The 27,262-nt window shown below is 41.5% G+C and overlaps 1 protein-coding gene and 1 pseudogene across 2 annotated transcripts in view; one reads left to right on the forward strand and one right to left on the reverse strand.

The window, feature by feature from the left end:
* ATAD2B (ATPase family AAA domain containing 2B) overlaps nucleotides 1-27,262 on the forward strand; it is a 174,967-nt gene that overhangs the window by 19,381 nt on the left and 128,324 nt on the right. For both annotated transcript variants that reach the window (XM_054476527.2, XM_054476528.2), the window contains exons 2-6: nucleotides 13,105-13,256; nucleotides 20,721-20,770; nucleotides 21,134-21,287; nucleotides 23,304-23,406; nucleotides 24,258-24,366. In XM_054476527.2, the coding sequence (XP_054332502.1) occupies nucleotides 13,105-13,256; nucleotides 20,721-20,770; nucleotides 21,134-21,287; nucleotides 23,304-23,406; nucleotides 24,258-24,366 (568 nt within the window). The remainder of the gene's footprint in view (nucleotides 1-13,104; nucleotides 13,257-20,720; nucleotides 20,771-21,133; nucleotides 21,288-23,303; nucleotides 23,407-24,257; nucleotides 24,367-27,262) is intronic.
* LOC129030816 (small ribosomal subunit protein uS15-like) lies at nucleotides 7,944-8,393 on the reverse strand (annotated as a pseudogene).

Raw genomic sequence — 27,262 nt, forward strand, 5'->3', positions numbered from 1 at the left:
TTAGTTAGATACAGAGTTTGGACACACAGGTTCTCCAAGGCACCACCAGAGCAGCTAGATACAGAGTGTCAATTGGTGCACTCACAAACCCTGAGCTAGACAGAGGGTGCTGATTGGTGTGTTTACAAACCTTGAGCTAGATACAGAGTGCCGATTGGTGTATTTACAATCCCTGAGCTACACATAAAGGTTCTCCAAGGCCCCACCAGAGCAGCTAGCTACAGAGTGTCGATTGTTGTATTTACAATCCCTGAGCTAGACATAAAGGTTCTCCAAGGCCCCACCAGAGCAGCTAGATACAGAGCGTCGATTGGTGCACTCACAAACCCTGAGCTAGACACAGGGTGCTGACTGGTGTGTTTACAAACCTTGAGCTAGATACAGAGTGCCAATTGGTGTATTTACAATCCCTGAGCTAGACATAAAGGTTCTCCACGTCCCCACCAGACTCAGGAGCCCAGCTGGCTTCACCCAGTGGATCCCGCACCGGGGCTGCAGGTGGAGCTGCCTGCCAGTCCTGCGCCATGCGTTGGCACTCCTCAGCCCTTGGGCGGTTGATGGGACTGGGCGCCCTGGAGCAGGGGGCGGCGCTCCTCGGGGAGGCTCGGGCTGCACAGGAACCCACGGAGGCGGGGGAAGGCTCAGGCATGGCGGGCTGCAGTCCGGAGGCCTGCCCCGCGGGAAGGCAGCTAAGGCCCGGCGAGAAATCGAGCGCAGCGCCGGTGGGCTGGCACTGCTGGGGGACCCAGTACACCCTCCGCAACTGCTGGCCCGGGTGCTAAGTCCCTCATTGCCCGGGGCCAGCAGGGCTGGCTGGCTGCTTTGAGTGCAGGGCCCGCCAAGCCCACGCCCACCCGGAACTCCAGCTGGCCCACAAGCGCCGCACGCAGCCCCGGTTCCTGCTCACGCCTCTCCCTCCACACCTCCCTGCAAGCTGAAGGAGTGGGCTCCGGCCTTGGCCAGCCCAGAAAGGGGCTCCCACAGTGCAGCGGTGGGCGGAAAGGCTCCTCAAGTGCCGCCAAAGTGGGAGCCCAGGCAGAGGAGGCGCCGAGAGCGAGCGAGGGCTGTGAGGACTGCCAGCACGCTGTCACCTCTCACTATCAGTACTGTTTTCATATACCTTTACCAGCTAATTTAAGGAGTTAAATTTTAATTTCCATGAAAGGCAGGGACTACCTTAGTGCTAAGTATCTTTAGTATCTAACACAAAAACAGGCACTTAATAAATTTTGTTTGTGGAAGGAATGAATTATTGAAAGTAATTAATAAACTTATGAAGTTACATTAATTCTATAAAGCCAAACAAGTATTCTTGAGATTGTATCTACTGTGAAACAGTAGGTATAAAATTTGTTACTTACACTACCTCCTTGATTCTTCTAACAATCTCATGAGGTAAATAGTAGTTTCTGAGTTATAGTGGTAGTGCTGCAATGTAAGATTGATCCTGTCTGTACAACTTCAAAGTCTGTGGCATTTTTCTTTTCTTTTCTTTTTCTTTTTTTGAAACAGGGTGTCACTCTGTCACCCAAGCTGGAGTGCAGTGGTGTAATCATGGCTCACTGCAGCCTGGACCTCCCTGGCTCAAGCGATCCACCTGCCTCAGCTTCCTGAGTAGCTGGGACCACAGGCATGTGCCACTACACATGGCTAATTTTTAAACTTTTTGTAGAGACAAGTCTCAGAGTCTCCTTCGTGGCCAGGCTCTTCTTGAACTCATGGGCTTAAGTGATCCTTTTACCTCAGCCTCCCAAAGTGTTGGGATTATAGATATGAGCTATCATGCCTGACCATGTGGCATTTTTCAGTACCCACATTGTCTCTTTCTTATTTTAAATAATGTAATATTTTCAGATTTTTAGAAACTACCTTTTAGAAATTTTTATGTGGAAGAAAAGTGCATTTTAAATTATTATAGACTATTTTTTAATCTTTCTGTGTCTCCTAAACAGGTCACTTCTATGTATTTTTTTCTCTTTCTGTATTCTTTCATGATGATTGCTTAGAAATACTAAACTAGTAAGCCCTTGTTCTTGGAATATTTGAGGAAAATTTAGAACATTTTATATGTTTGCCATTTCAGGACTTTGTAGAATAGTGTTGGCCCTAAATAAATAAATAGCAGTGCAGAGTTTTGTTTTTTGCAGTCATGGTAACCACTGCCTCTGTGCATTCCTTTTATAAATGAAAGAAAAAGAAATTGACTGCACTTCTAAGTTTTCTTGTGAAAACAGGAATACTTGTTAAAAAAAAAAAAGTATACAAAAAGCCTGTCCTATAAGGAAATCAGAAGAGATTGATTGCACCCATATATTTTCTGATCTAACTTGGGGGAAAATGTTCCTATTCTGTTTTTTCTTTGTCTCTTTGAGGCATTTTCTCTCATCATTTACTTACTCTTTAAATAATTTGTTTTATTCTCTCTTATAGTTCCCTTCTTTCTATAAGAAGCCAGGTTGTCTTTTCTTAAAAAAAAAAAAAAAAAAAAAAGAAAGAAAATCCTTTCCTCCAACTCTAAACTATTCTTTCTTTTTTGATTCTGACACTTTTGTAAGACTAGCTCTGTAGTCATCACCTGTACTTGCTTACCACTTGCTCCATTATTCACCTAGTGTTTTCCACCCCGCATTTCACAGATATTGCCCTGTCAGAAGTTACAATGATCTCTTACTTACAGATCCTCAGGTTTATCAGCTTTCTTCTGTTAAGTCTTTTTGGAGCAGTTTAACTCCTCTTGTTTTAGTGAGAGACTATATTTGTCTCTGATTTTTATGACATCTCTTGTGCTTATCCTCATTAATTAGGCATTTTTTTAAGGTTTTGACTTCTGCCCTTCTGTTTTTATATTCTGTACATTACCTATGATCATTTTCTTTTATGACCATGTTTCATATCTGTCTCTGCTCCTTAACTCACTTCATCTCAGAGTTGTGTTTCCCATAGCCTGATAGACCTCTCCTTAGATTTCTGGCTATAATTCCAAACTAACTTTCCAATTTTAATTCAGCATTATACTTCTCCCGTCATCACCTGTTCCCTGGCTCCCCACACCACCACCACCACCATCACCACTACCATCATCACCAACAACAACAACCAGCACTTTTTATACCTGCCCTTACTGTATTTATTTTGAATACAGCACTGATATCGCTAATCTAGTTATTTTGTTTTCTGGACTAAATTTCTTCTTTCTGATTTTCCCAATTCTAAATGAGGCCATCATCAAGTTTTGATTTAATCTAGTGGTCTGCTAATTCACTTAGTTCCATGCATCTCTCATTTTTAAATGCTATACTTGGCTTCATTCTTTTTGTTTTTAGATTAACATCCAGCTTTTAGATTTCTGACAAATTTAGATCTGGGCATGAAGCCTTCCTTGAAAACCAGAGCAACATTTATTCATTTCTAGTTATTCTCAAGTTCTTTTGCCTCACTTTTTAAGATTTATGACAGAATAATAGTCACTATTTATGGTAGCTGATGAGTATGGTTTAAGGGACTGTAAAAGTCAAGGAGAAAATGGTTTTTACAAATTGAAAGAAATTATCTTTCAAAGAGGTTAGAATTAAAAAAGTTGCTTAAGTGGGGATGACTATATCTTTTCATTATTTAATTTCTGTAGCATTTTACATTATTATTATTATTTATTTTTATTTTTATTTTATTTTTTTTGGTAGAGGTCACAGATCTTGGTATAGTTGTTTATTTTAGTTGCTGAGTGATACGCAGCCCTCAAAGATTCTGACATTGTGCCCATGGTTACACTTGTCCTAGGGAGACCTTGAATTTGGTGTGGAAGAAATAACATCAGTAGTTGAGGTACAATTGGATCAGCATCTGGTCCTTGATTTGCCTCCTCCCAGACGGGGCGGCTGGGCAGAGGCGCTCCTCACTTCCTCCCAGACGGGGTGTCAGCCAGGCAGAGGCGCTCCTCACCTCCCAGACGGGGCAGCTGGGCAGAGCCACTCCTCACTTTCCAGAGGGGGTGGCCGGGCAGAGGCACTCCTCACTTCCCAGACCGGGCGGCCGGGCAGAGGCGCTCCTCACTTCCCAGACGGGGCGGCCGGGCAGAGATGCTCCTCACTTCCTCCCAGACGGGGTGGCGGCCAGGCAGAGGCGCTCCTCACCTCCCAGACAGGGCGGCCGGGCAGAGGCGCTCCTCACTTCCCAGACTGGGCGGCCGGGCAGAGGTGCTCCTCACTTCCTCCCGGACAGGGTGGCGGCCAGGCAGAGGTACTCCTCACTTCCCAGACGGGGTGGCCGGGCAGAGGCGCTCCTCACTTCCCAAACGGGGCGGCCGGGCAGAGGTGCTCCTCACTTCCTCCCAGACGGGGTGGCGGCCGGGCAGAGGCGCTCCTCACCTCCCAGACGGGGCGGCCGGGCAGAGGCGCTCCTCACCTCCCAGACGGGGCGGCCGGGCAGAGGTGCTCCTCACCTCCCAGACGGGGTGGCCGGGCAGAGGTGCTCCTCACTTCCTCCCAGGCGGGGTGGCAGCCGGGCAGAGGCATTCCTCACCTCCCAGACGGGGCGGCCGGGCAGAGGTGCTCCTCACTTCCCAGACGGGGCGGCCAGGCAGAGGCGCTCCTCACTTCCCATACGGGGTGGCGGCCGGGCAGAGGCGCTCCTCACTTCCCAGATGGGGCAGCCGGGCAGAGGCGCTCCTCACTTCCTCCCAGACGGGGTGGCGGCCAGGCAGAGGCGCTCCTCACCTCCCAGACGGGGCGGCTGGGCAGAGGTGCTCCTCATCTCCCAGACGGGGCAGCCGGGCAGAGGTGCTCCTCACTTCCTCCCAGACGGGGTGGCAGCTGGGCAGAGGCACTCCTCACCTCCCAGACGGGGTGGCCGGGCAGAGGCGCTCCTCACCTCCCAGACGGGGTGGCCGGGCAGAGGCGCTCCTCACCTCCCAGATGGGGCGGCTGGGCAGAGGCGCTCCTCACATCCCAGACGGGGCGGCCGGGCAGAGGCGCTCCGCACTTCCCAGACGACGGGCGGCCGGCCAGAGACGTTCCTCACTTCCTATACGGGATGGTGGCCGGGCAGAGGCGCTCCTCACTTCCCAGACGGGGCAGCTGGGCAGAGGCGCTCCTCACATCCCAGACGATGGGCGGCCGGCCAGAGACGTTCCTCACTTCCTAGCCGGGCAGAGGCGCTCCTCACTTCCCAGATGGGGCGGCTGGGCAGAGGGGCTCCTCACATCCCAGACAATGGGCGGCCAGGCAGAGACGCTCCTCACTTCCTAGACGGGGTGGCGGTGGGGCAGAGGCTGTAATCTTAGCACTTTAAGAGGCCAAGGCAGGAGGCTGGTAGGTGGAGGTTGTAGCGAGCCGAGATCACGCCACTGCACTCCAGCCTGAGCACCATTGAGCATTGAGTGAGCGAGACTCCGTCTGCAATCCCAGCACCTTGGGAGGCGGAGGCAGGCAGATCACTCGAGGCCAGGAGCTGGAGACCAGCCCGGTCAACACGGCGAAACCCCGTCTCCACCAAAAATACAAAAACCATTCAGGCCTGGCGGTGCGCGCCTGCAATCCCAGGCACTCGGCAGACCGAGGCAGGAGAGTCACGGGAGCCGGAGGCAGGGAGGTTGCAGTGAGCTGAGATCAGGCAGTACAGTCCAGCTTCGGCAACAGAGGGAGACCGAAAAAAGAAGGAGAGGGAGACCGAAGAAAGGAGAGGGAGAGGGAGAGGAGGGAGAGCTACATTATTATTATTATACTTCTCTTGGAAGTTATCTCATCCTTGGATTGTGTTCTGGTATTTTATGTGCCCCATTATTAAGTTGTTAGAATACATATTCCCACTTCTATAGAAAACTTGAAAACAACATTTATTTATTTATTTATTTATTTATTTTTGAGACAGAGTCTTGCTCTGTTGCCCAGACTGGAGTGCAGTGACGCGATTATGGCTCACTGCAACCTCAACTGCTGGGGCTCAGGTGATTCTCCCACTTCAGCCTCCCAAGTAGCTGGGACTGCAGGCGTGGACCAGCACATCTGGCTAATTTTTCTATATTTTTGTAGAGACAAGGTCTTGCCATTTTGCCCAGGCTGGGCTCGAACCCCTGAGCTCAAACAATCCGCTCACCTCAACCTCTCAGTGTTGAGATTACAGGCGTGAGCCACGATGCCCGGCCGAAAACATCCTTTAAAGTCTAAATCAAATAGGTTTTTTTTTTTTTTTTTTTTAAAGAGACAAGTCTTGCTGTGTTACTCAGACTGGTTTCAAACTCCTGGCCGCAAGGATCCTCCTGCCTGGGTCTCCCAAAATGTTGGGATTATAGGTGTGAGCCACTGTGCTTGGCCTCAAGTAGTTCTTATTCATCTTTTTTACCACTGTCTTCCACGTCTTATGTACATAGTAGGCCCTCAATAAATGTTAGTTAACTGAAATTATTTCCCTTATGCCTGAGGTACTTTTCCTACTCATGGATTATAGTCACTCTGACACAGATTGCTAAATGGCTGTGGGTAGATTGCATAATCTTTTAAATATCTTTGTCATGAAACTGGTAACGCCTTCTCTCGAAGGGTTAGGTTATCATTAGCTAGTAAAATGCTTTGAAGATGAAAAAGTTAAGGTTGAGGGTTATGATCATCCTATTAAGGGTGAATTGTTAGCATCAGGTTTGTAGGTAGAAGCTTTCCCAAAGCTTGAAGTTAATTAAATGGTGCTGAAGTAATTATTTTGTACCTGTTTACATCGTGGTTGCTTGCTTTATTTAAATCCCCAGATTTCTTTGGAGAGAAGGAGTCTTTGGTAATCCTCTTTATTCTGAGGTCTCTGTCATAGAGCCAAATCAAGATTGAAACCCTCCCGTGACAAAAAAGTAAATATACCAGTACATTGTAGCAGTTAGGATGATGTGCTTTGTATTATACTTCAAGTATGTTATATGCCAGAGGTCCTCAGACTTTTGTGTACTAAGAATCATTTGGAAGCCCTCGTTAAAAACGTTTCACCTCCAGAGATTCCAGTCCAGCAGGTTGTAATTTTTAATGAGTAATGCAGGTGATTTTTGATTCAGGTAGTATGTAAACAACAGTTTGAGAAATACTTTTGAGTGGAATTGAAAGCCAGTAGAATATGCAAATGGCCAATAAATAAATGTGCAAAACTCACTTAAATTGATATTCAAGTAACTGTATACTCGGATTATTTTAAAAATTCAAATATTTTACTTCTTTTTTTTTTTTTTTTTTGTCTTCAGTTCAATGGTACATAGTACTTATTTCCAGAGTATGTTTGGGAAACTAGTACCTGCAGATGTTCCATGAAAAAAGAGAGCTTGATCAAATAAGTTTGTGAAATGTTATATACTTTATTCCATCCTTAGAGATTTATTTTGCATGTTATCATAATACTCTTAGAAGTTTTGCAGCAAAAAGCCTTGGACTTCATTGTTTCCCAAACTTAATTCACCATGAGCCCTCCTTTCTTGCCCCTAATAATTTCTATTAATAATTTGTGAACAACTTTCCAGAAATTTTGTTTGTTGTTTTTCCTTGTTGTGGAATTTTAAAAAATAGGGTATGTTTTTGTAATTTAGGAGCTTAAAATCTTGCTAGAATTTCAAGACTTGGACATGGCACTTTAAAGATGATAAATATATAATGCTAAGTTGAAATAATCAAGTGCCCAAATGTATAGCAGGGCTGCAACTAGTAGCAGGGGTAAGCTTAATTTAGGCTAGATTCTTCAGGGAGATTTCATGAAGAAAAAAAAAATGGGTCCTGAGATAGGTCTTGAAGACGAGTGATCAAATTTGATTGGAAGGAATAATGCTGGCCTGGGCTATCTAAATTGGTATAGTAGTTTATAGGTACTAGTTTCTGTATCACAGATATACTATAGCTTAAAACACATGATGTTGCTTCCTCAGTGACTCCTTTTTTTTTTTTGATAAACAATCATTTTATTACTTGAATACATAGACAAACTTATGCAACCAGGGCAGAGGCTGTGGATGACTCATATTTCCAATTGGGAGGGAGAATTTGCTTGGTCTTGTATTAATAATATCGAGCCAGTCGGTGTCTATCAGAATCAGATGGAATTTGGCATCCTTATCCTTTCTGTTCCTCTCAAGATGCTTTCAAATAGCAACTGCTTGCTTAATTAAACAGTAGAGATCCTCAGGGAGATCAGGCGCAAGTCTTTTGGACTTAAGGTTTCTTAAGATTGTATTGCCTGTCACAAAGCATACTTGTGCAGCACCATATGAGCCTCAGAATCACACTGATTTGTGAGGGAGGCAGACCCTTCTTGGTCAGTTTGTAAGTCTGCTCCTTCATGTCATCAGATGACAGCTTCAGCCAAGTGGGAACCTTGCAGTGACAGGGCAGAGCCGATTGAGACAGGCCCTTCCCAGGAGCACGCATGCGACTCATGATGGTGGCAGTCAGGCGGTCCAGTGACTACGTCTTGAATATGTTATATAATAATGCTTTTCAAACTCTAATGTGCACATGAATCACCTGGGGATCTTTTAAAAATGGTTTCTGATTCAGTGGGTCTGAGGGTGGAGCCTGAGATTCTACATTTCTAATGAGCTCCCAAATAATGATGCCCATGTTGTTGGTTCACAGACCGGAGTTGGAGTAAAGAATGTCTTGGATTAGTAATTCAGTTAGATGACCTTTAATGCACACTTTAACCTTGGGAGTCTGTAAATATGCCAGGTTGGAGTGGATGAGTTAGTATAAAGAAAACTAAAGCTGGGCATGGTGGCTCATGCTTGTAATCCTGGTGCTTTGTGGGCCCAAGGTGGGAGGATCTCTTTAGGTCAGGAGTTTGAGAACAGCCTGGCAATGATACTCTGTCTCAAATAAAATAAAATAATAAAAATATAAAAAGTAAGAGGCCAGGCGCGGTGGCTCATGCTTCTAATCTCAGCACTTTGGGAGGCCGAGGCAGGCAGATCACGAGGTCAGGAGTTCGAGACCAGCCTAGCCAACACAGTGAAATGCTGTCTCTACTAAAAATACAAAAATTAGCTGGATATGGTGGCATGCACCTGTAATCCCAGCTACTTGGGAGGCTGAGGCAGGAGAATTGCTTGAACCAGGAGGCGGAAGTTGCAGTGAGCTGAGACCACTGCACTCCAGCCTGGGCGAAAGAGCTAGACTCTGTCTCAAAAAAAAAAAAAAAAAAAGTAAGAAAACCATATTAGAAATGAAAGGACTGCTGGGCGCGGTGGCTCACACTTGTAATCCCAGCACTTTGGGAGGCCGAGGCGGGTGGATCACGAGGTCGGGAGTTCGAGACCAGCCTGGCCAATATGGTGAAACCCCGTCTCTACTAAAAATACAACAATTAACTGGGCGTGGTGGCATGTGCCTGTAGTCCCAGCTACTCAGGAGGCTGAAGCAGGATAATCGCTTGAACCCAGGAGGCGGAGCTTGCAGTGAGCCGAGATCGTGCAACTGCACTCCAGCTTGGGTGAGAGAGCGAGACTCCATCTCAGAGAAAAAAAAAAAAATGAAAGGACTAAATTTAAAAACACTCATTTGAGTATAGTATGGTGACTGACAAAGGATTGTTATAAGATTGAAATATATCTTAAATGATTTTCCACCCTGTACTGAATATAGTTTGGAAGTAGCTAGCTAGCTTTTCTTGGGAACTTAACCTAATAAGTGATGGCGTATTATAAAACTAATACACCATCTTAATTATATACATGCTCATATTTGAATTTCAATTATTTTTTCTTTTGTGCCTTTTAGTACCAGTGTGGCCTTGTGGCTTTTTTTTTTTTTTGAGATAGGGTCTTGCTCTTTCGCCCAGGCTTGGCGTGATCACAGCTCACTGCAGGCTTGACCTCCTGTGCTCAAGCGATCCTCCCACCTCACCCTCGCTGAGTAGCTGGGACCACTGGTGCATACCACCATGCCTAACTAATTATGATTATTCTTTTGAGACAGAGTTTCCCTCTTGTTGCCCAGGCTGGAGTGCAGTGGCATGATCTCAGCTCACTGCAACCTCCGCCTCCCGGATTCAAGCAATTCTCCTGCCTCAGCCTCCCAAGTAGCTGGGATTACAGGCATGGGCCACCATGCCTGGCTAATTTTGTATTTTTAGTAGAGATGGGGTTTCACCATGTTGGTCAGGCTGGTCTCGAACTCCTGACCTCGGGTGATCCACCCGCCTCGGCCTTGCAAAGTGCTGGGATTACAGGCATGAGCCACTGCCCCTGACTTAACTAATTTTTATTTTTAAGTTTTTAGTAGAGATAAGGTCTCATTACGTTGCCCAGGCTGGTCTGGCACTCCTGGCCTCAAGCAGTCGTCCTCCCTTGACCTCCCAAAGTTTTGGGATTTCATGTGTGAGCCACTGTGCCTGGCCACAGATATTTCTATATGGTAGCATATTGAAAAGGATTATAGATACTTGTTGACAAAAAGAATCAAACTCTGTAAAATATTTAAAGAGATTTATTCTGAGCCAAATATGAGTGGCCATGGACCAAGACACAGTCTCAAGAGGTCCTGAGAACATGTGCCCAAGGTGGTTGAGTTATAGCTTCATTGTATACATTTTAGGAAGACATATGACATCAATCAGTACGTGTGAGGTCTACATCAGTTCAGTCTGGAAAGACGGGAAAGATGGAGGGCTTACAACTGATAGGTGGATTCAAAGATTTTTTTAATTGGCAATTTGTTGGAAGAGTTATTTTCTAAAAACCTGGAATCAGTATAAAGGAGTGTCTGGGTTAAGATAAAGAGATGTGGAGACCAAGATTCTTATTGCATAGATGCAGTGGCCTCCGTTAGAGACAATAGGTGGCAAATATGTTTTGTTCAGACCTTTAAAAGTTGCTGGGCGAGGTGTGGTGCCTCACACCTATAATCCTAGCACTTTGAGAGGCTGAGGTGGGCGCATTGCTTGAGGCCAGGAGTTTGAAACCAGTCTAGGCAATATAGTGAGGTCCCATCTTAACAACAAAACATTAGCTGGGCATGATGGCAGGTGCCTGTAGTCCCAGCTACTTGGGAGGCTGAGGCTAGAGGATTGCTTGAGTCCAGGAGGCAGAGGCTGCAGTGAGCCATGATCACATAGATTGAGACTCTGTCTCAAAAAAGAAAAGAGATTTAGGTATATATGTATGTGTATGTTTATATGGTTATATATTCCTTAGCTCTCTCTGCTGAGAGCACTTAATTGCAGTGAAACCTCAGTAACAGTGAGCACATGTAGTGCCCAGCTTTTGGTTTCTAAATACTATCATTGACTAAGAGGAACCAAGGCTCCTTGGAGAAATGCTAATCTAGGGCCAGAGAGGGAAAGTATAAAATAAGCCTACAGAATTCAGTTGTGCCAGAAAGTAAGGAAGTACTCAAAATGATGAGGATATGTCAAAAGACATAGGAATTGTTTGAAGGGGCTCACACTGGCTAAATCTCACATAATTTGAGCAACAAAATAAATAGAGTAGGAAATTATAATTTGTAGAATAAAATAAGAATCCATGATACTGATAAAAATATAAATGAATAAATGAATTTTGGGGGACGGGTAAGCTCTCTGTTAAAATGCCAACTACAAATGTAGAAGGAATGATGGAATTAGATAATCACCATCTTTGTGGTATTTGATAATGGCAAGAGTAGTCAATGAATACTAAGGCTGGTTGGTAGAGATTTGATGAGGAACAGGATATTGGTGAATTATCAAAATAATCCCCCATAATGTGTAAATCAAATACAAAGGAAAACATAGTTACTTTACATAGTTTACAGTGAAGAAACCTGGCAGACACCAGGTTGACCAAGTGACGAGGGTTAACATCCCTAGGGATGGGAAGGATAGGTATAGTATGCACAGCATCATTTCTGTATATTCTTTTTAAGAATATGTGGCCTGAATCTGATTATCAGGAACATCAGCTGGGCCCAGATTGAGGGTCATCCTAGAGAATGAAAGGCCTGTACTCTTTAATTTTTTTTGAGACAGAGTCTCGCTCTGTCACCCAGTCTGAAGTGCAGTGGTTGCTCACTGCAACCTCCACCTCCTGGGTTTGAGTGATTCTTGTGCTTCAGCCTCCCGAGTAGCTGGGATTATAGGCGTGTACCACCACACCCAGCTTTTTAAAAAAATATTTTTAGTGGAAATGGGTTCACCAGGCTTGTCTGGAACTCCTGACCTCAGGTGATCTGCCCCGCCTTGGCCTCCCAAAGTGTTGGGATTACATGCGTGAGCCACTGCACCTGGCTCGCCTGTACTCTTGACTGTCAAAGACATGAAAGATAAGGAAAGAAGGAAAGACTGATTGAGGGAGACTGAGGAGGTCCGTTAACTAAATGCAATATGTGTTTCTGTTTAGGATCCTGCACCTGAAAGAGAGGCGTTGTTGGGACATTTGGTAAAATTTGAATATGTCTGTGGTTTGACTCTGTATTATACCAATGTTCATTTCCTGATTGGTGGGTTGTATGGTGGTAATGTAGCAAAGTGCCCTTGTTTTGGGAGGTAAATACTGGAGTATTTAGGAGGGTCTGAGGGATTGTGTCATACAAAAAAGATATATATTACACCAAACGTTTAAGAACACACACCCTTTCTTGAACATTTTTCAAAATAAAAACAAGAAACAACATATTTTTCTGATTATAAATGTAATCTTTCTTGTTTTTATATTTACAGATTATACATTTTGCTATATTTGTAGTATAATTCATTAAAATTTATTGGTTGACAAAATGCTTGATTATCCAAGACTATTAATAATTCTTTTTTTTTTTTTTGAGACAAAGTCTTGCTCTGTCATCCAGGCTGGAGTGCACTGGCATGATCTCGGCTCACGGCAGCCTCTGCCTCCCGGGTTCAAGCAATTCTCTTGCTTCAGCCTCCCAAGCAAGTAGCTGGAATTACAGGCGCCTGCCACCACACCCAGCTAATTTTTTTTTTTTTTTGGTAGAGGCGGGGTTTCACCATGTTGGCCAGTCTGGTCTTGAACTCCTAACCTCAAGTGATCCGCCCACCTCGGCCACCCAAAGTGCTGGGATTACAGGAGTGAGCCACTGCCTGGCCCCTAGTGTTAACAATTCTATTTATCTTAATAGGAATAATAAATACATTTTTAACATTGTCTTTCAGAAAGTTGAAGTTGATGGTAGTTTAAGTGATAGCCACGTATCTCCTCCAGCCAAACGCACTTTGAAACAACCTGATTCTGTTTGCAAAGACAAATCAAAATCACGAAGTACTGGTCAGCGAGAGGAATGGAACTTATCAACTGGACAGGCCAGGTGAGAAAGGAGAACTCATTGATTGTTTTTTCTTAAATTACTGAATGTGATTCAGGACTGATATTAATGCTAATTTTCTTAGCCTATAAAATAAGTATCTTGTAAATACTTATAAGTAAATTGTATTCAACTTATTTTATAATTTTTGTATGTAATTTTATTTTCTCCCAATATACTCTAAAATATATTTGTTTTATAAAGATACATGGTATGTAACAGAAATTACCATAAGTAAAACAATAAGGATTTTGATGACTCTTGAGTATGCATATGTATTTATAGTCCTGAAAATTTAAATAAAACATATGGTCAGAGTTATATTTTTATTTGAAAATAAAATCTCCCTTTTTTAAGATTATTGACTATTTCACTTGAATTGATATACTAAGATATAATGACATTTAGATTAATTTTAAAAGACATCTTTTCATCTATTATCCTGTTTTTAACTTAAATTTGCTTTGTGTCTCGTTCAGTATGTATCAGGAAAACTTAATTTTAGTCAGTTTCATAGTAAATTACCGACATTTACTCTGAAACTGACTAAAATTAAGTTTAATTTACTCCCAAATGGTAGTAATGGTTAGGCACACACATAGAAAAGATTTAAACATTGAAATCAGAATCTTTAACTTCTGTTTTATGCAAGTCTTTATTTTTATTTTTTTCTAATTAAAAACAATTTTTTTTTACATGGTCTGGGAACTAAAGGGTTCTTTAAACTCTTTAAAGTAGAAGTGCTGATGATGTGTGACTGAACAGAAGTAAAAGGGAAGTCCTTTGTTTTTATTCTTCAAATATTTAAAAATATTTTGATTTTATATGTTTAGGTAAATTCTGGATACTTTTATTCTCTAGTGAAAAAAATCTTTGGGGTTATATAGACTTTGACAGGCTGTGTACATTTATTAGTCCCTAAGGGGTCTCTGTACTTACTAAAATATACTCCATAAGATGTACCAGTTTATTTTATGTTTTTGTAATTTGCATTATATGGGGCTAAGTAGAAAAATACATGAATCATAGTCTGTTGATTTTTATTTTTCTTTCCCACACCCATACATCTGTGAGATGAAACAGGTCTGGATCATTATGATGATGTTACTTTAGTACTGCCATGTAATTACATTAACTTTTAGACTTGATCTACCTGTTATAATCTCTATCCTGCATTTATTAAATGAATCAAATATCTTCTAGATAAATATTCCTAACAATGTTCTTTTAGTGTTAAAATTGGACTTTTAAGATGATTTTAACAGTTTATTCAAGTGCAAGTAATATACTAGATTTATCTTATTTTATCCAGCCAGCAGGCCTTTATGTAAATTGATCTTGATATTTCTTTTCTTTCTTTTTTTTTTTTTTTGAGATGGAGTTTTGCTGGAGTGCAATGGCGCTATCTTCGCTCACTGCAACCTCTGTCTCCTAGGTTCAAGTGATTCTCCTGCCTCAGCCTCCCGAGTACTTGGGATTACAGGCATGCGCCACCACACCCAGCTAATTTTGTATTTTTAGTAGAGACAGGGTTTCTCTATGTTGGTCAGGCTGGTCTTGAACTCTGGACCTCAGGTGATCCACCCACCTTGACCTCCCAAAGTGCTGGGATTACAGGCACGAGCCACCATGCCTGGCCGATATTTCATATAGAAGTCTTTCATATAAAAAGGCCTCAAAAATTTTGGGAGAGCATGTGAAAGATATGCTTCCATTTAGGAATCATTTAGGTACCGTAGAGTGAGATATTTCTTTAAAAAAATACTAAATGCATTTTGAGTAAAAAACTTAAATAATGAATACTAATACATTTACTGTTTCTGTTTTGGCAAAAGGACAATGTTTAGTAGCTTACACAATTTAAAGAGATTTTTGAGGCCAGGCATGGTAGCTTATGCCTGTAATCCCAGAACTTTGGGAGGCCAAGGCGGGAGGATTGCTTGAGCCCAGGAGTTCAAGAACAGCCTGGGCAACATAGTGAGACCTCATCTCTATGAAATATTAAAAAATTAGCTTCAGGCACGTGCTTGTAGTCCCATCTACTTGAAAGGCCAAGGCTGGAGGATGCCATGAGCCCAGCAGTTTGAGGCTACAGTGAGCTGTGATCACGCCATCGTGCTCCACCCTGGGTGGCAGAGTGAGACCTATCTTCGTTTAAAAAAAAAAAAAACAACTTTTTTTTTTTTTTTAGTTTATTCATCTAGGAGTCTGAGTAACTGTTAAACTTTTAACAGTTTAAAATCTTTTGATGTTTCAGATGACCTGAAAATAAAATGCAATTTGACCTAGTAGATTCAATAGAATTTAATTTTAAGGAAAACTTGTAGTTAAAAATATTTTAGATTTTGAGATAATATAAGTACAAAAAATTAAGAATTACTTGAAGGCTTGTATTTGTTTTTATGTCATGAACCTGAGAATCTTGTTTCCTTTATTTTGGTAATCTAAACTCTTATGAGCATCTAAGGTAAACTTCAATATTGAAGTCCTTTCACAAAAAATAATTTGTTAGAAATAATAATTCATATGGAGGAAAATTGAATACAGATAAGAATTAGTATTAGCTATGAAAAATAATGAATTCTAAAGAACTTTGCAAAGACCACTAAGGTCGTTAAAGAAATTACTGTTAATTGGCAAAATAAATTTCCATTTTAGAGTTAGGTAATTGGATGAAGATAGAGATAAAAAGTGGACCTAGAACTTCTGAATCTTCATAAGTGATTTGAGATAGATTATGAGTTTTCTTTTGGGGTGAAACCTGGGTTTAAAGGCCCAAGTGTATCAACAGAATTTTAATGATTGATACTTTTAGTAAAATAGCATGTTTTTGGTCAAAAATATTTTTTAATATATAGTTTTTATATTGTATATAGAAATTTCCAAATATACATACTAATATAGACAGATGTTGTAGCTTACAAATACTGTGAGTACAGATGCTATTTTATTGACTTTTTTGGTCAGCGGATATTTATTTAGCTACTAGTCATTTATTTAACCTGGTATATATCTAGAATAATACGCATACTCTAAGATACAGACAAATTGAAATTTTCATAAGACTTACTGTACACTTGGCTGGGCATGGTGGCTCACGCCTGTAATTCCAGCACTTTGGGAGGCCAAGGGTGGTGGATCACTTGAGGCCAGGAGTTGGAGACCAGTCTGGCCAACATGGTGAAATCCCATCTCTACTAAAAATACAAAAATTAGCTAAGCATTGGCGGCGCGTGCCTGTACCCAGCTAGTTGGGAGGCTGAGGCACGAGAATTGCTTGAACCCAGGAGACAGAGGTTGCAGTTAGCTGAGATCGTACCACTGTACTCTAGTCTGGATGACAGAGTGAGACTCTGTCTTAAAAAAAAAAAAAGAAAAGAAAAAACCGGGCGCAGTGGGTCACGCCTGTAATCCTAGCACTTTGGGAGGCCGAGGCGGGTGGAATACGAGGTCAGGAGATAGAGACCATCCTGGCTAACACAGTGAAACCCCGTCTCTACTAAAAAATACAAAAAATTAGCCGGGCGTGGTGGCGGGCGCCTGTAGTCCCAGCTACTCGGGAGGCTGAGGCAGGAGAACAGCGTGAACCACGGAGGCGGGGCTTGCAATGAGCCGAGATTGCGCCACTGCCCTCCAGCCTGGGCCACAGAGCGAGACTCCGTCTCAAGAAAAAGAAAAAAAGATTTATTGTATACTCAAATGTAGCATGCTTGAAAGTTTCCTTTTGTGGTTAGGTAATGAGGAAGTAGTGAAGTGAGGCAGAAGTATAACCACCTATGTGGACTGCTGAGCCATATTAGAATTGAGGAGTGGTAGTGGTTAAGTGAGGTCTGTCAGAACTTGGGCTTTTTTGAATTGAGGTTTATAACCCTCATAAATCATTAAATGCCTTGAGTTTATATGGGAAAGGGAGAATAAGTATGATTTTTAAGTCTGATATTGCAATAGCGCGTGCCCCAGATAATTAAAGCTGTAGAAAATTCTAATGTAATAATCACCTGATGCAAAGTGAAACTGGTTCCATTTAAAAATTCAGGAAACACGGTTAGGTGCAGCGGCTCACGCCTGTAATCCCAGCACTTTGGGAGTCTGAGGTGGGGGTCGGGGCCGGCGGGGGAGGGTATCATCTGAGGTCAGGAGTTCGAGACCAGCCTGGCCAACATAGTGAAACCCTGTCTACACTAAAAATACAAAAATTAGCTAGGTGTGGTGGTGCACACCTGTACTACTTGGGAGGCTGAGGCATGAGAATTGCTTGAATCCAGGAGGCGGAGGTTGCAGTGAGCCAAGATAGAGCCACTGCACTCCACTGTGGGCGACAGAGTGAGGCTCTGTCCCCTCAAAAAATAATAAATAATAAAAATTCAGGAAACAGTGATACAGGGAAAAAATCTCCAACCCACCTTCCTTCTTTTCAAAAAATAGCTACCCACTCAATTTAAGTGACCAACTTTTGGGAACATTGATATAATACAGAAACTTTTAGGCACACACGTTTAAGCAGGCTAACGCTTACAAAATCTCAGTATAGGCTGGGCGCGGTGGCTTACGCCTGTAATCTTAGCAATTTGGGAGGCCAAGGCGGGCGGATCACCTGAGGTCAGGAGTTCAAGATCAGCCTGGCCAACATGGTGAAACCCTGTCTCTACTAAAATACAAAAATTAGCTGGGCATGATGGCGGGTGCCTGTAATCCCAGCTACTCGGGAGGCTGAGATGAGAGAATCACTTGAACCCGGGAGATGGTGGTTGCAGTGAGTCAAGATCGCACCACTGCACTCCAGCCTGGATGGCTGAGCAAGACTCTATCTAAAAAAAAAAAAAAACTCAGTATATTAAATCTTTTAATATACTCATGTATTTCATGTCGTGTCTCCTTTTTCACTCTCCCTTTTATAAAGATGATGATGACAATAATCTATGACTATAAGGTCATTGGATCAATTGAAGAACAAGTTTTTAAAAATTTTTTCTTAAAACAGATCTTTCATTAGTAATAAAAGCCAAGTAAGCATTGTCTTCTTTAGAGCAGACAAAAAGCTTATTGTGCTTTTTTCCCCAAAGATGTTACCATTGTTCCGAAAAGTTTTAGGTTTCTTTTGTGGAATGACTTTAGGGTCTGCATCTTATTCTTTTGAACAATTCAAGTGATGTGAAATTCCAACCATTTGGCTTTGTGTATAGTCAGAATTCATTTGGTGCCAAGACTTGTGAATAAACTGATCAAGCTGAGTTAATGCTTTGTTGGGTCTAAAGACAAAGTATATTTATGAAGTAATAAAGTTGGTTTTTCTGTGTGGTTTTAAGTGAATTTTGAGAGTGATTCTCAAGGATTCCAGGAATGCATTGTGTAATGACAACATTGTAAGAATACCTGTATTACATCCATTTAATTACTTTATAGTCACACTCATATATCTGGAAAATCATGTGCATTGTATACAGTGGTGCTAAAAATGAAATTTTCTCCAAGATAGTATATTAGGAAGAGGTATTTTTTTTTTTTTTCTAGAGGAAAGGGGGGGGGCTGGATTTTTGTTGTTATTGTTTTTTGACAATCTGAAGATGCATAGTAGTTTGAGGGTTTTTGTTTTTGGTTTTTTGTTATTTATTTATTTATTTTTTGTTTTTAGACGGAGTCTCGCTCTGTCGCCCAGGCTGGAGTGCAGTGGCACGATCTCGGCTCACTGTAAGCTCCACCTCCCAGGTTCATGCCATTTTCCTGCCTCAGCCTCCCGAGTAGCTGGGACTACAGGTGCCTGCCATCACACCTGGCTGATTTTTCGTATTTTTAGTAGAGATGGGGTTTCACCGTGTTAGCCAGGATGGTCTCGATCTCCTGACCTCGTGATCTGCCCGCCTCGGCCTCCCAAAGTGTTGGGATTATAGGCGTGAACCACCACGCCCGGCCTGTTTTTTGTTTTTTAGATGGAGCCTTGCTCTGTCACCCAGGCTGGAGTGCAGTGGTGTGATCTCCACTCACTACAATTTCTGCCTCCTGGGTTCAAGCAATTCTCCTGCCTCAGCCTCCCGAGTAGCTGGGATTGCAGGTGCCCACCACCACGCCCAGCTAATTTTTGTATTTTTGGTAGAGACGGGGTTTCACCATGTTGGCCAGTCTGGTCTCAAACTCCTGACCTCAGGTGATCCACCTGCCTCGGCCTCTCAAAATGCTGGGATTATAGGCGTGAGCCATTGCGCCTGGCTTGAGTTTTTATTTATACCCTTTAGTCATCTTAACTGTGACCTTTGCTGGGCCAGGGGTATTGTGATGTACAATATATTTATAATTTAACATGAAGAGTACTGGAGTAACCAAAAATGTTAGATTATTTTAATTAAAAATTTGAGCAAACCACATAGATAGAAGGCAGTCATAGGGGCTGGGCGCGGTGGCTCACGCCTGTAATCCCAGCACTTTGGGAGGCCGAGGTGGGCAGATCACCTGAGGTCAGGGGTTTGAGACCAGTCTGACCAACATGGTGAAACCCCATCTGTACTAAGAATATAAAAATTAGCCGGGCATGGTGGCACGTGCCTGTAATTCCAGCTACTTGGGAGGCTGAGGCAGGAGAATCGCTTGAGCCTGGGAGATGGAGGTAGCAGTAAGCCGAGATCGCGCCACTGTACTCCAGCCTGGGCAACAGAGCAAGACTCTGTCTTGGGGGAAAGAAAAAAGGAAGGCAGTCATACATATTTGTGATTTTCTGGATGTCCTTTCCCTAGTTTTTTAATCTTCGAAACTAATAATTGTTGGATATTTCAAAAATATCTTAGTCTGCATTGACAACTCTTTTATTATGCAGCAATTTAGTTTTTACGTTTGAACTTTCTGACTAGACTAAGAAGTACGGTGACTTTTTCCTAGTCCTCATGTTTTGATGGCCTTTTTAGTAACTTTCCAGTGATTTACATTTCTCTTCTTCCACCCAAAAGGGAGAATTGTAAAATGGCTTTCGATAAATCAGCTGTTTCATTTGTCAGATTAAATGTGTAATAAAATACTTTGAAGAAATTATTAAATGATATTGGTATTCAAGCACTTTTTTCTTACTGTTTATTATGTTAATAAATTTATCATTGTTTGAATTTTATTTCATCAAACAAAACCAATAGGTAATGCCTGTGACCCCTGCTACTCATGGTCTCAGTTAATTTTATGGTACATATTAAGCTTAAGCCTTTTTTTTGGGTTTTGATTTGTAGAGTTGATGGCAGAGTAAACTTAGTGTATAATCTGTTATTAAAGCTTTTCTTGAAGTAATGAAATGGCTTTTAACTAGCTAGTATATTTTATTAATTGACATATTACCAATCTTACAGTAAAAAAAGTTATCTTTACTTTTAAAAAAAGTTTTAAAGATTAAAATAATATTTTAAAGATTAAAATAATTCCAGCAGTATTGCATTTCTTGCTTATATAAACAAATGTTGATGTGTTTACATATTAAATATTATTGTGTTCTAGGTTAACTTCTCAGCCTGGTGCTACATTACCAAACGGACATAGTAGCTTATGTGAGTATTCTATTATAAAACTGGTTAGTATTAAAATTCTTACAATGTTAGAGAAAGCAGTAAAGTGGGGAAAAATAGAGTGATTTAATAGTGTGCTGAGCATACAGTTGGAAATGGCTGAATTTCAGTCATAGTAAAAAAAATATGTAATTGTTAAACTTTGAGAAATCAGCATACCTGAAATTTAAATTATTTATGACAGATTGTAAAATTTATAGAAATTTTAGATTATTGAATATTAAAGCCATTTAAAGGTTATATTAAACTTTTTGTAGTCTTTTAAAAGTAATTTTTTGATTTTTTTTTTCTTTTCTGTCTTTCTGTATTCTGTGCTTTGAAATGTAAATATCTCTCTTCCTGTAGCCCTTCGAAGCCATCCCCTTCGAGGGGAAAAGAAGGGAGATGGGGACCTTTCTTGTATAAATGGTGACATGGAAGTCAGAAAAAGTTGTCGTTCCAGGAAAAACAGATTTGAAAGTGTGAACCAGAGTTTGTTATTTGATCAACTAGTAAATAGGTATGAATGCCAAGTATTAAGCAGTTTCATTTAATTATTTGGTTTTTAAGACAGTTACGTTTTAAAAAAATAACATAAGCAATGACTTAGTAATCAATACAGTTCTTTAAAAACTTAACTTGAAGCTGGGTGTGGTGGGTCAATTCAACATTTTGAATTGAAGATGTTTTGAGACTGAGTATGTGGGATTGAGTCTCTTAGCTAGTCAGTGAGCTGACTATCCGTTCAACTTCTGCATCTGTAAAACTTTACTCTTCTCAGATAATATGTCATCCTACTTAATCTTTACAATAGCCTGGAGAGGGTGGTCAGTACAATCCCTATTTGACAAGAGAGGAAATTATATTCTACAGTGATAACATCAAATTTGGGCTTAAGTTATTATTAAAACTTAAGTATTGTTCAGTATCTAGATGCATAGTAAATGTTATCTAAGTATTTTTTTGAAATATAAAATAAAAATCGCTAAGATAGCCAAGTGTGGTGGCTGGAGACTATAGTCATAGCTGCTCAGGAGGCTGAAGTGGGAAGATCCTGAGCCTGGGAGTTCAAGACCAGTCACGGCAACATAGTGAGACCTCAATCCCTCGCCCAGGCTGGAGTGCAGTGACGCAATCTCGGCTCACTGCAACCTCTGCCTCCCAGGTTCAAATGGTTCTCCTGCCTCAGCCTCCCGAGCAGCTGGGACTATAGGCATGTGCCACCACGCCCGACTAATTTTTTGTATTTTTAGTAAAGACGGGGTTTCACCATGTTAGCTGGGATGGTCTTGATCTCCTGACCTTGTGATCTGCCTGCCTTGGCCTCCCAAAGTGCTGGGATTACAGGCATGAGCCACCGTGCCCAGCACCCCATCTCTTAAAAAAAATTGCTAAAATGTTAGCATGTATTTATTTCTTTTTCCTTTTTTTTTTTTTGAGATGGAGTCTCGCTCTGTCACCCAAGCTGGAGTGCAGTGGCGCGATCTCGGCTCACTGCAAGCTCTGCCTCCTTGGTTCACACCATTCTCATGCCTCAGCCTCCCAAGTAGCTGGGACTACAGGTGTCCGCCACCACACCCGGCTAATTTTTTGTATTTTTAGTAGAGACGGGGTTTCACTGTGTTAGCCAGGATGGTCTCTGTCTCTTGACCTCGTGATCTGCCTGCCTCTGCCTCCCAAAGTGCTGGGATTACAGGCATGAGCCACCACGCCCGGCCTAGCATGTATTTCCTGAATGTCAGTGTTCTACTTGAATTTCTAAGAGTCTTTCCAGTAAACCTTATATTGGCTTTAAACTTTTTACAAATTGTTTTATTTTATACAATTACTTATTTTTATACAAATAAAGATAAAATAATTTTATACAATTATTTTGTACAAGTTATTCTTAATACCATCTTCAATAAAAAGATTGAATTCATATTTTTTCAGTGTCATATATCTGATAATTATTCATAGAGGCATTATAGATTTTTTATTGGGACCTTATTAACAAAAGCCTTATATTTAAAAAGTTTTATTTTAATGTGTATATTAAAGTAGAAGATGTCCTGGTTTTGCTTTTCTTATCGGGCACTGTATTCTGATGATGAATGCTGGTTACGAAAGAGGTATTTAATTGGGATGTGGTGGGGCGCACCACTGTAATGGCAGCACTTTGGGAGGCTGAGATGAATGAATCGCTTGAGCCCAGGAGTTCAAGAACAGCCTGGGCAACATGGTGAAACCCCATCTCCACAAAAAAATATAAAAATTAGCTGGGCATGGTAGTGCATGCCTGTAGTCTCAGATACTTGGGAGGCTGAGGTGGGAGGGTCACTTGAGCCCAGGAGGTTGAGGCTGCAGTGAGCCATGAACAGGCCACTGCACTCCAGCCTGGGTGACAGAGGGACACTCTATCTAAAAAAAACAAAAAAGGAAAAAAAGTTGTGTGTAGTTACACATCAGAGATGATTTGATTACACTTTCACAAAGAGCTCTTTTATGTATATGGTGCCACCATTGTCTAAATCCTGATTTTATTATATGATTGTAGCACTGCTGAAGCTGTATTACAGGAAATGGACAACATTAACATCCGACGGAATCGTCGATCAGGAGAAGTAGAACGACTTCGAATGTGGACAGATACAGAATTTGTGAGTATATTAGCTGTAGCAATCTTTGTAAATATTTTTTATTTTAATTGAGGAATTTAAGGGAGAATGCAACAGTTGGATGTTTCTGAATTAGCATGAGTGTTCCTTCGTCTTCATTTCCAACTTAGTTTGGGATTTTATTGGTTGCTTGTTTCTTTTCTTCATTCTCCTCTTGCTACAACCTTCCCAAGAAGACCCTCTTCATTTTGCTGGATGAGTCACCTTAAAGTGCAACTGTGATTCTGTTATTCTTCTGATTTGAACCATTAATGGTTTTTTGTTGTGCACTGAAGATTAAAAACACCTTGATGTTGGTGATCTGGCTGCAACTTTGTTTTCTCACACACCATTGCCTAAGTGTAAACAAATCATTCTTGTTCCTATAACTTTTACTCTCGTTAATATTTCTAGTTAGTGACTGATGCAGTTCTACTCTTGTTTCAAGGTTCATTTCAGATACTGCCTCTCTTCCCTTTACCCCATAACAAAAGGAGGGTCTTCTCTTTGAATTCTGGAGTACTTTGTACCTCTCTTTATGACATTTAACTTATTTTACTTTCTTTTATAATTACCTGTGATTGTCTTATTTCCCTCCTACTAGGCTGTAATTTGCTTGAGGGAGAAAGTATGTTGCTGGCATTATGTGTTTTACATTTTTATAAGTTTATTATAAGTTTTTTCCCTTTTATTTCTTACATTTATTGAATTTAGGAAGCTCCATTTTGACGAATCTATGGCATGCAAATAGGTGCTCAATAAATTTTGTTGAGCAGGTATGTCCCATTGGGTTGTTTTTTTGTAGTGGAGAATAAATGTCATGTTGCTATTTGACAGATTTCTTTCTTTAAAAGGAAAACATGGATATGTATTCAAGAGTGAAAAGGCGAAGAAAGTCACTAAGAAGAAATAGTTACGGGATACAAAATCATCATGAAGTTTCTACTGAGGGTGAAGAAGAAGGTTTGTAAAGCACTTTTTGGAATTCTAGAAAGTTCAGGTGGGAGGGAAGAAAAATAAAATATACAAGTAATATATATAGAATATTGCTGAGTAGTTGGTTTTTGGATTTTGAGGTCTATATTGTATAATTTGAAATAATTTAAATTCAGTTGGCAATCTGAGTTTCATTTCCTTCATTTGGAAAAATACTTTTAAGTGCACATTATACATTATGTAATGTATTTTATTGGTAGCCATTGGTAGTCCTTCAGTGATCTGGTATGGGATTTGCTTTGGGCTCATTTGCTTCTTAGATGAGGCCTTTTTTGTACTTAGGCACCTTCTAACTGGATGGTTACTTTGCTATCCATGGCCTCTAAATCTCTGATTATGTGGATCTCAAATTTAGGTATGGTCTGAGGAATAAAGAGTAAAGTTTAGAGAGAGACTTCTAATACCAGTGGAAAGGGACTATACTGTTCTTTTCTGAGGCATTTGTGGGTTCTGAACTGAAGAACCCAGATTGACCTTGTAGGGCCAGAGTTGGGAACATGACAGCAGCACATTGGCCCCGTGAATTATAAATTGATGAACAGCACACCTATAGGATTTAATTCTGTAGGCATTAGTCTTTTTTTTTTTGAGTCAGAGTCTTGTTCTTGTTGCCCAGGCTGGAGTACGGTGGCGCAATCTCGGCTCACTGCAACCTCCACCTCCCGGGTTCAAGTGATTCTCCTGCCTCAGCCTTTTGAGTACCTGGTATTACAGGTGTGCACCACCATGTCTGGCTAATTTTTGTATTTTTAGTAGAGAGAGGTTTTGCCTTGTTGGCCAGGCTTGTGTTGAACTCCTGACCTCAGGTGATCCGCCCGCCTTGGCCTCCCAAAGTGCTAGCATTACAGGCGTGAGCCACTGCGCCCGGCCTGGCATTAATCTTTATTGGAATGGATTTTCAGAAGATTCAGAAGATAGTAAATGCAGATTAGTAGTACTTTATAGGGGAATCTTACTAGTTCCCATTATTTGTGTACTTTAGATTGAGAAGACTGTTTTTTTTAAAAATTTTGTAGTTAATATTTTATTAGTCAGTTTTGAAGGGTGATATTTCTAATGAAGGTACTTTATTGAGCAAATATTATTGTTGTTACAGCTAGAACCTCTAAATTGCTTCCTTTGGAGAAAATCAGTATAGGTGAGACAGATTTATAATGCGATTCTTGCCTTTTCATTAACTGAACATCTTTGTAGAGTTTCCAAAGTAGATATGCCATATTTAGAAGTTTTGCCTGTAATACTGTGTTACTGTACAGACATTTTTCAAAAAGTGATGTTTTGGATATTTAGATAACTTATTTAGGTACAAGTATTTTATAGTATTATTTAGATAAATACTGTATTTGTTGATTTTTCTCTACAACCTAACAATAAAAATTTTTCAAATAATGCTTTCTGATGTCATGAGTAAAATATAAAGTCCTTGGCAGGTTTTTGTTTTTTTTTTTGAGACAGTTTCTCACTCTGTCACCCAGGCTGGAGCACATTGTCACAATCACAGTTCACTGCAGCCTTGACCTCCCAGGCTCAAGCGATCCTCCCACGTCAGCCTCCTGAGTAGCTGGGACCATAAGCACATGCCATCATGCTCGGCTAAATCTTTTGTAATTTTTATGGAGATGGGGTCTCAATATGTTTGTTGCCCAGGCTGGTCTTGATCTCCTGAGCTCAAATAGTCTTCCTGCCTCAGCCTCCCAAAGTGCTGGGTTTATAGGCGTAAGCCACCATGTCCAGCCCTTTGCAGTTTTAGTCTCCTACTCCCCTAAGTATCACTGCCAGCTTTATATTTTTTTCTATACTTCAATATGATTGTGTTATATTGACAGTTCTTGTGGTTAAAAAGTTACATATTGCATTTGGGGGTTCATATGCTTACTAATTTTCATCAGATTTTGTTGTTGTTGTTGTTGTTGTTGAGATGGAGTCTCACTCTGTTGCCCAGGCTGGAGTGCAGTGGCACAGTCTCGGCTCACTGCAAGCTCCGCCTCCCGGGTTCACGCCATTCTCCTGCCTCAGCCTCCCGAGTAGCTGGGACTACAGGCGCCTGCCACCATGCCTGGCTAATTTTTTTTGTATTTTTTTGTAGAGGTGGGGTTTCACTGTGTTAGCCAGCATGGTCTCGATCTCCTGACCTCATGATCCGCTTGCCTTGGCCTCCCAAAGTGCTGGGATTACAGGCATGAGCCACCGCGCCCGGCCTTTTTTTTTTTTTTTTTAAATAGAGGCCAGGTGTGGTGGCTCACCCCTATAATCCCAGCACTTTCGGAGGCTGAGGTGGGTGGATCACTTGAGATCAGGAGTTTGAGACCAGCCTGGCCAACATAGTGAAACTCTGTCGCTACCAACGGTACAAAAATTAGTTGGGCATTGTGGTGCACGCCTGTAATCGCAGCTACTCGGGAGGCTGAGATATGAGAATCGCCTGAACCCGAGAGGCAGAGGTTTCAGTGAGCCAAGATCATGCACTCCAGCCTGGGTGACAGAGCGAGATTCTGTTTCAAAGAAAATAAAAATAAAAAAAAATAGAGATGGAATCTTGTTATGTTGCCCCAGGCTGAACTCAAACTTCTGGGCTCAAGTCATCCTCCCTCCTTAGCCCTCCTAAGTATCTGGGACTAGAAGCAGGTGCCTCTGCATCCAGCTAGACTCTTATTTTAGCTGTACTTAGATGTTATATCGTAGCTATTGCCAAATCATTTTTAAAAAATAATATTTTGGCTCACGCCTGTAATCCCAGCACTTTGGGAGGCCGAGGCGGGCAGATTGCCTGAAGTCAGGAGTTCAAGACCAGCTTGGTCAATGTGGTGAAACCCCGTCTCTACTGAAAATACAAAATTGGCCAAGCATGGTGATACATGCTTGT

The sequence above is a fragment of the Pongo pygmaeus genome, chromosome 12, assembly GCF_028885625.2.
Source record: "Pongo pygmaeus isolate AG05252 chromosome 12, NHGRI_mPonPyg2-v2.0_pri, whole genome shotgun sequence".
In the NCBI taxonomy this organism is placed as follows: domain Eukaryota; kingdom Metazoa; phylum Chordata; class Mammalia; order Primates; family Hominidae; genus Pongo; species Pongo pygmaeus.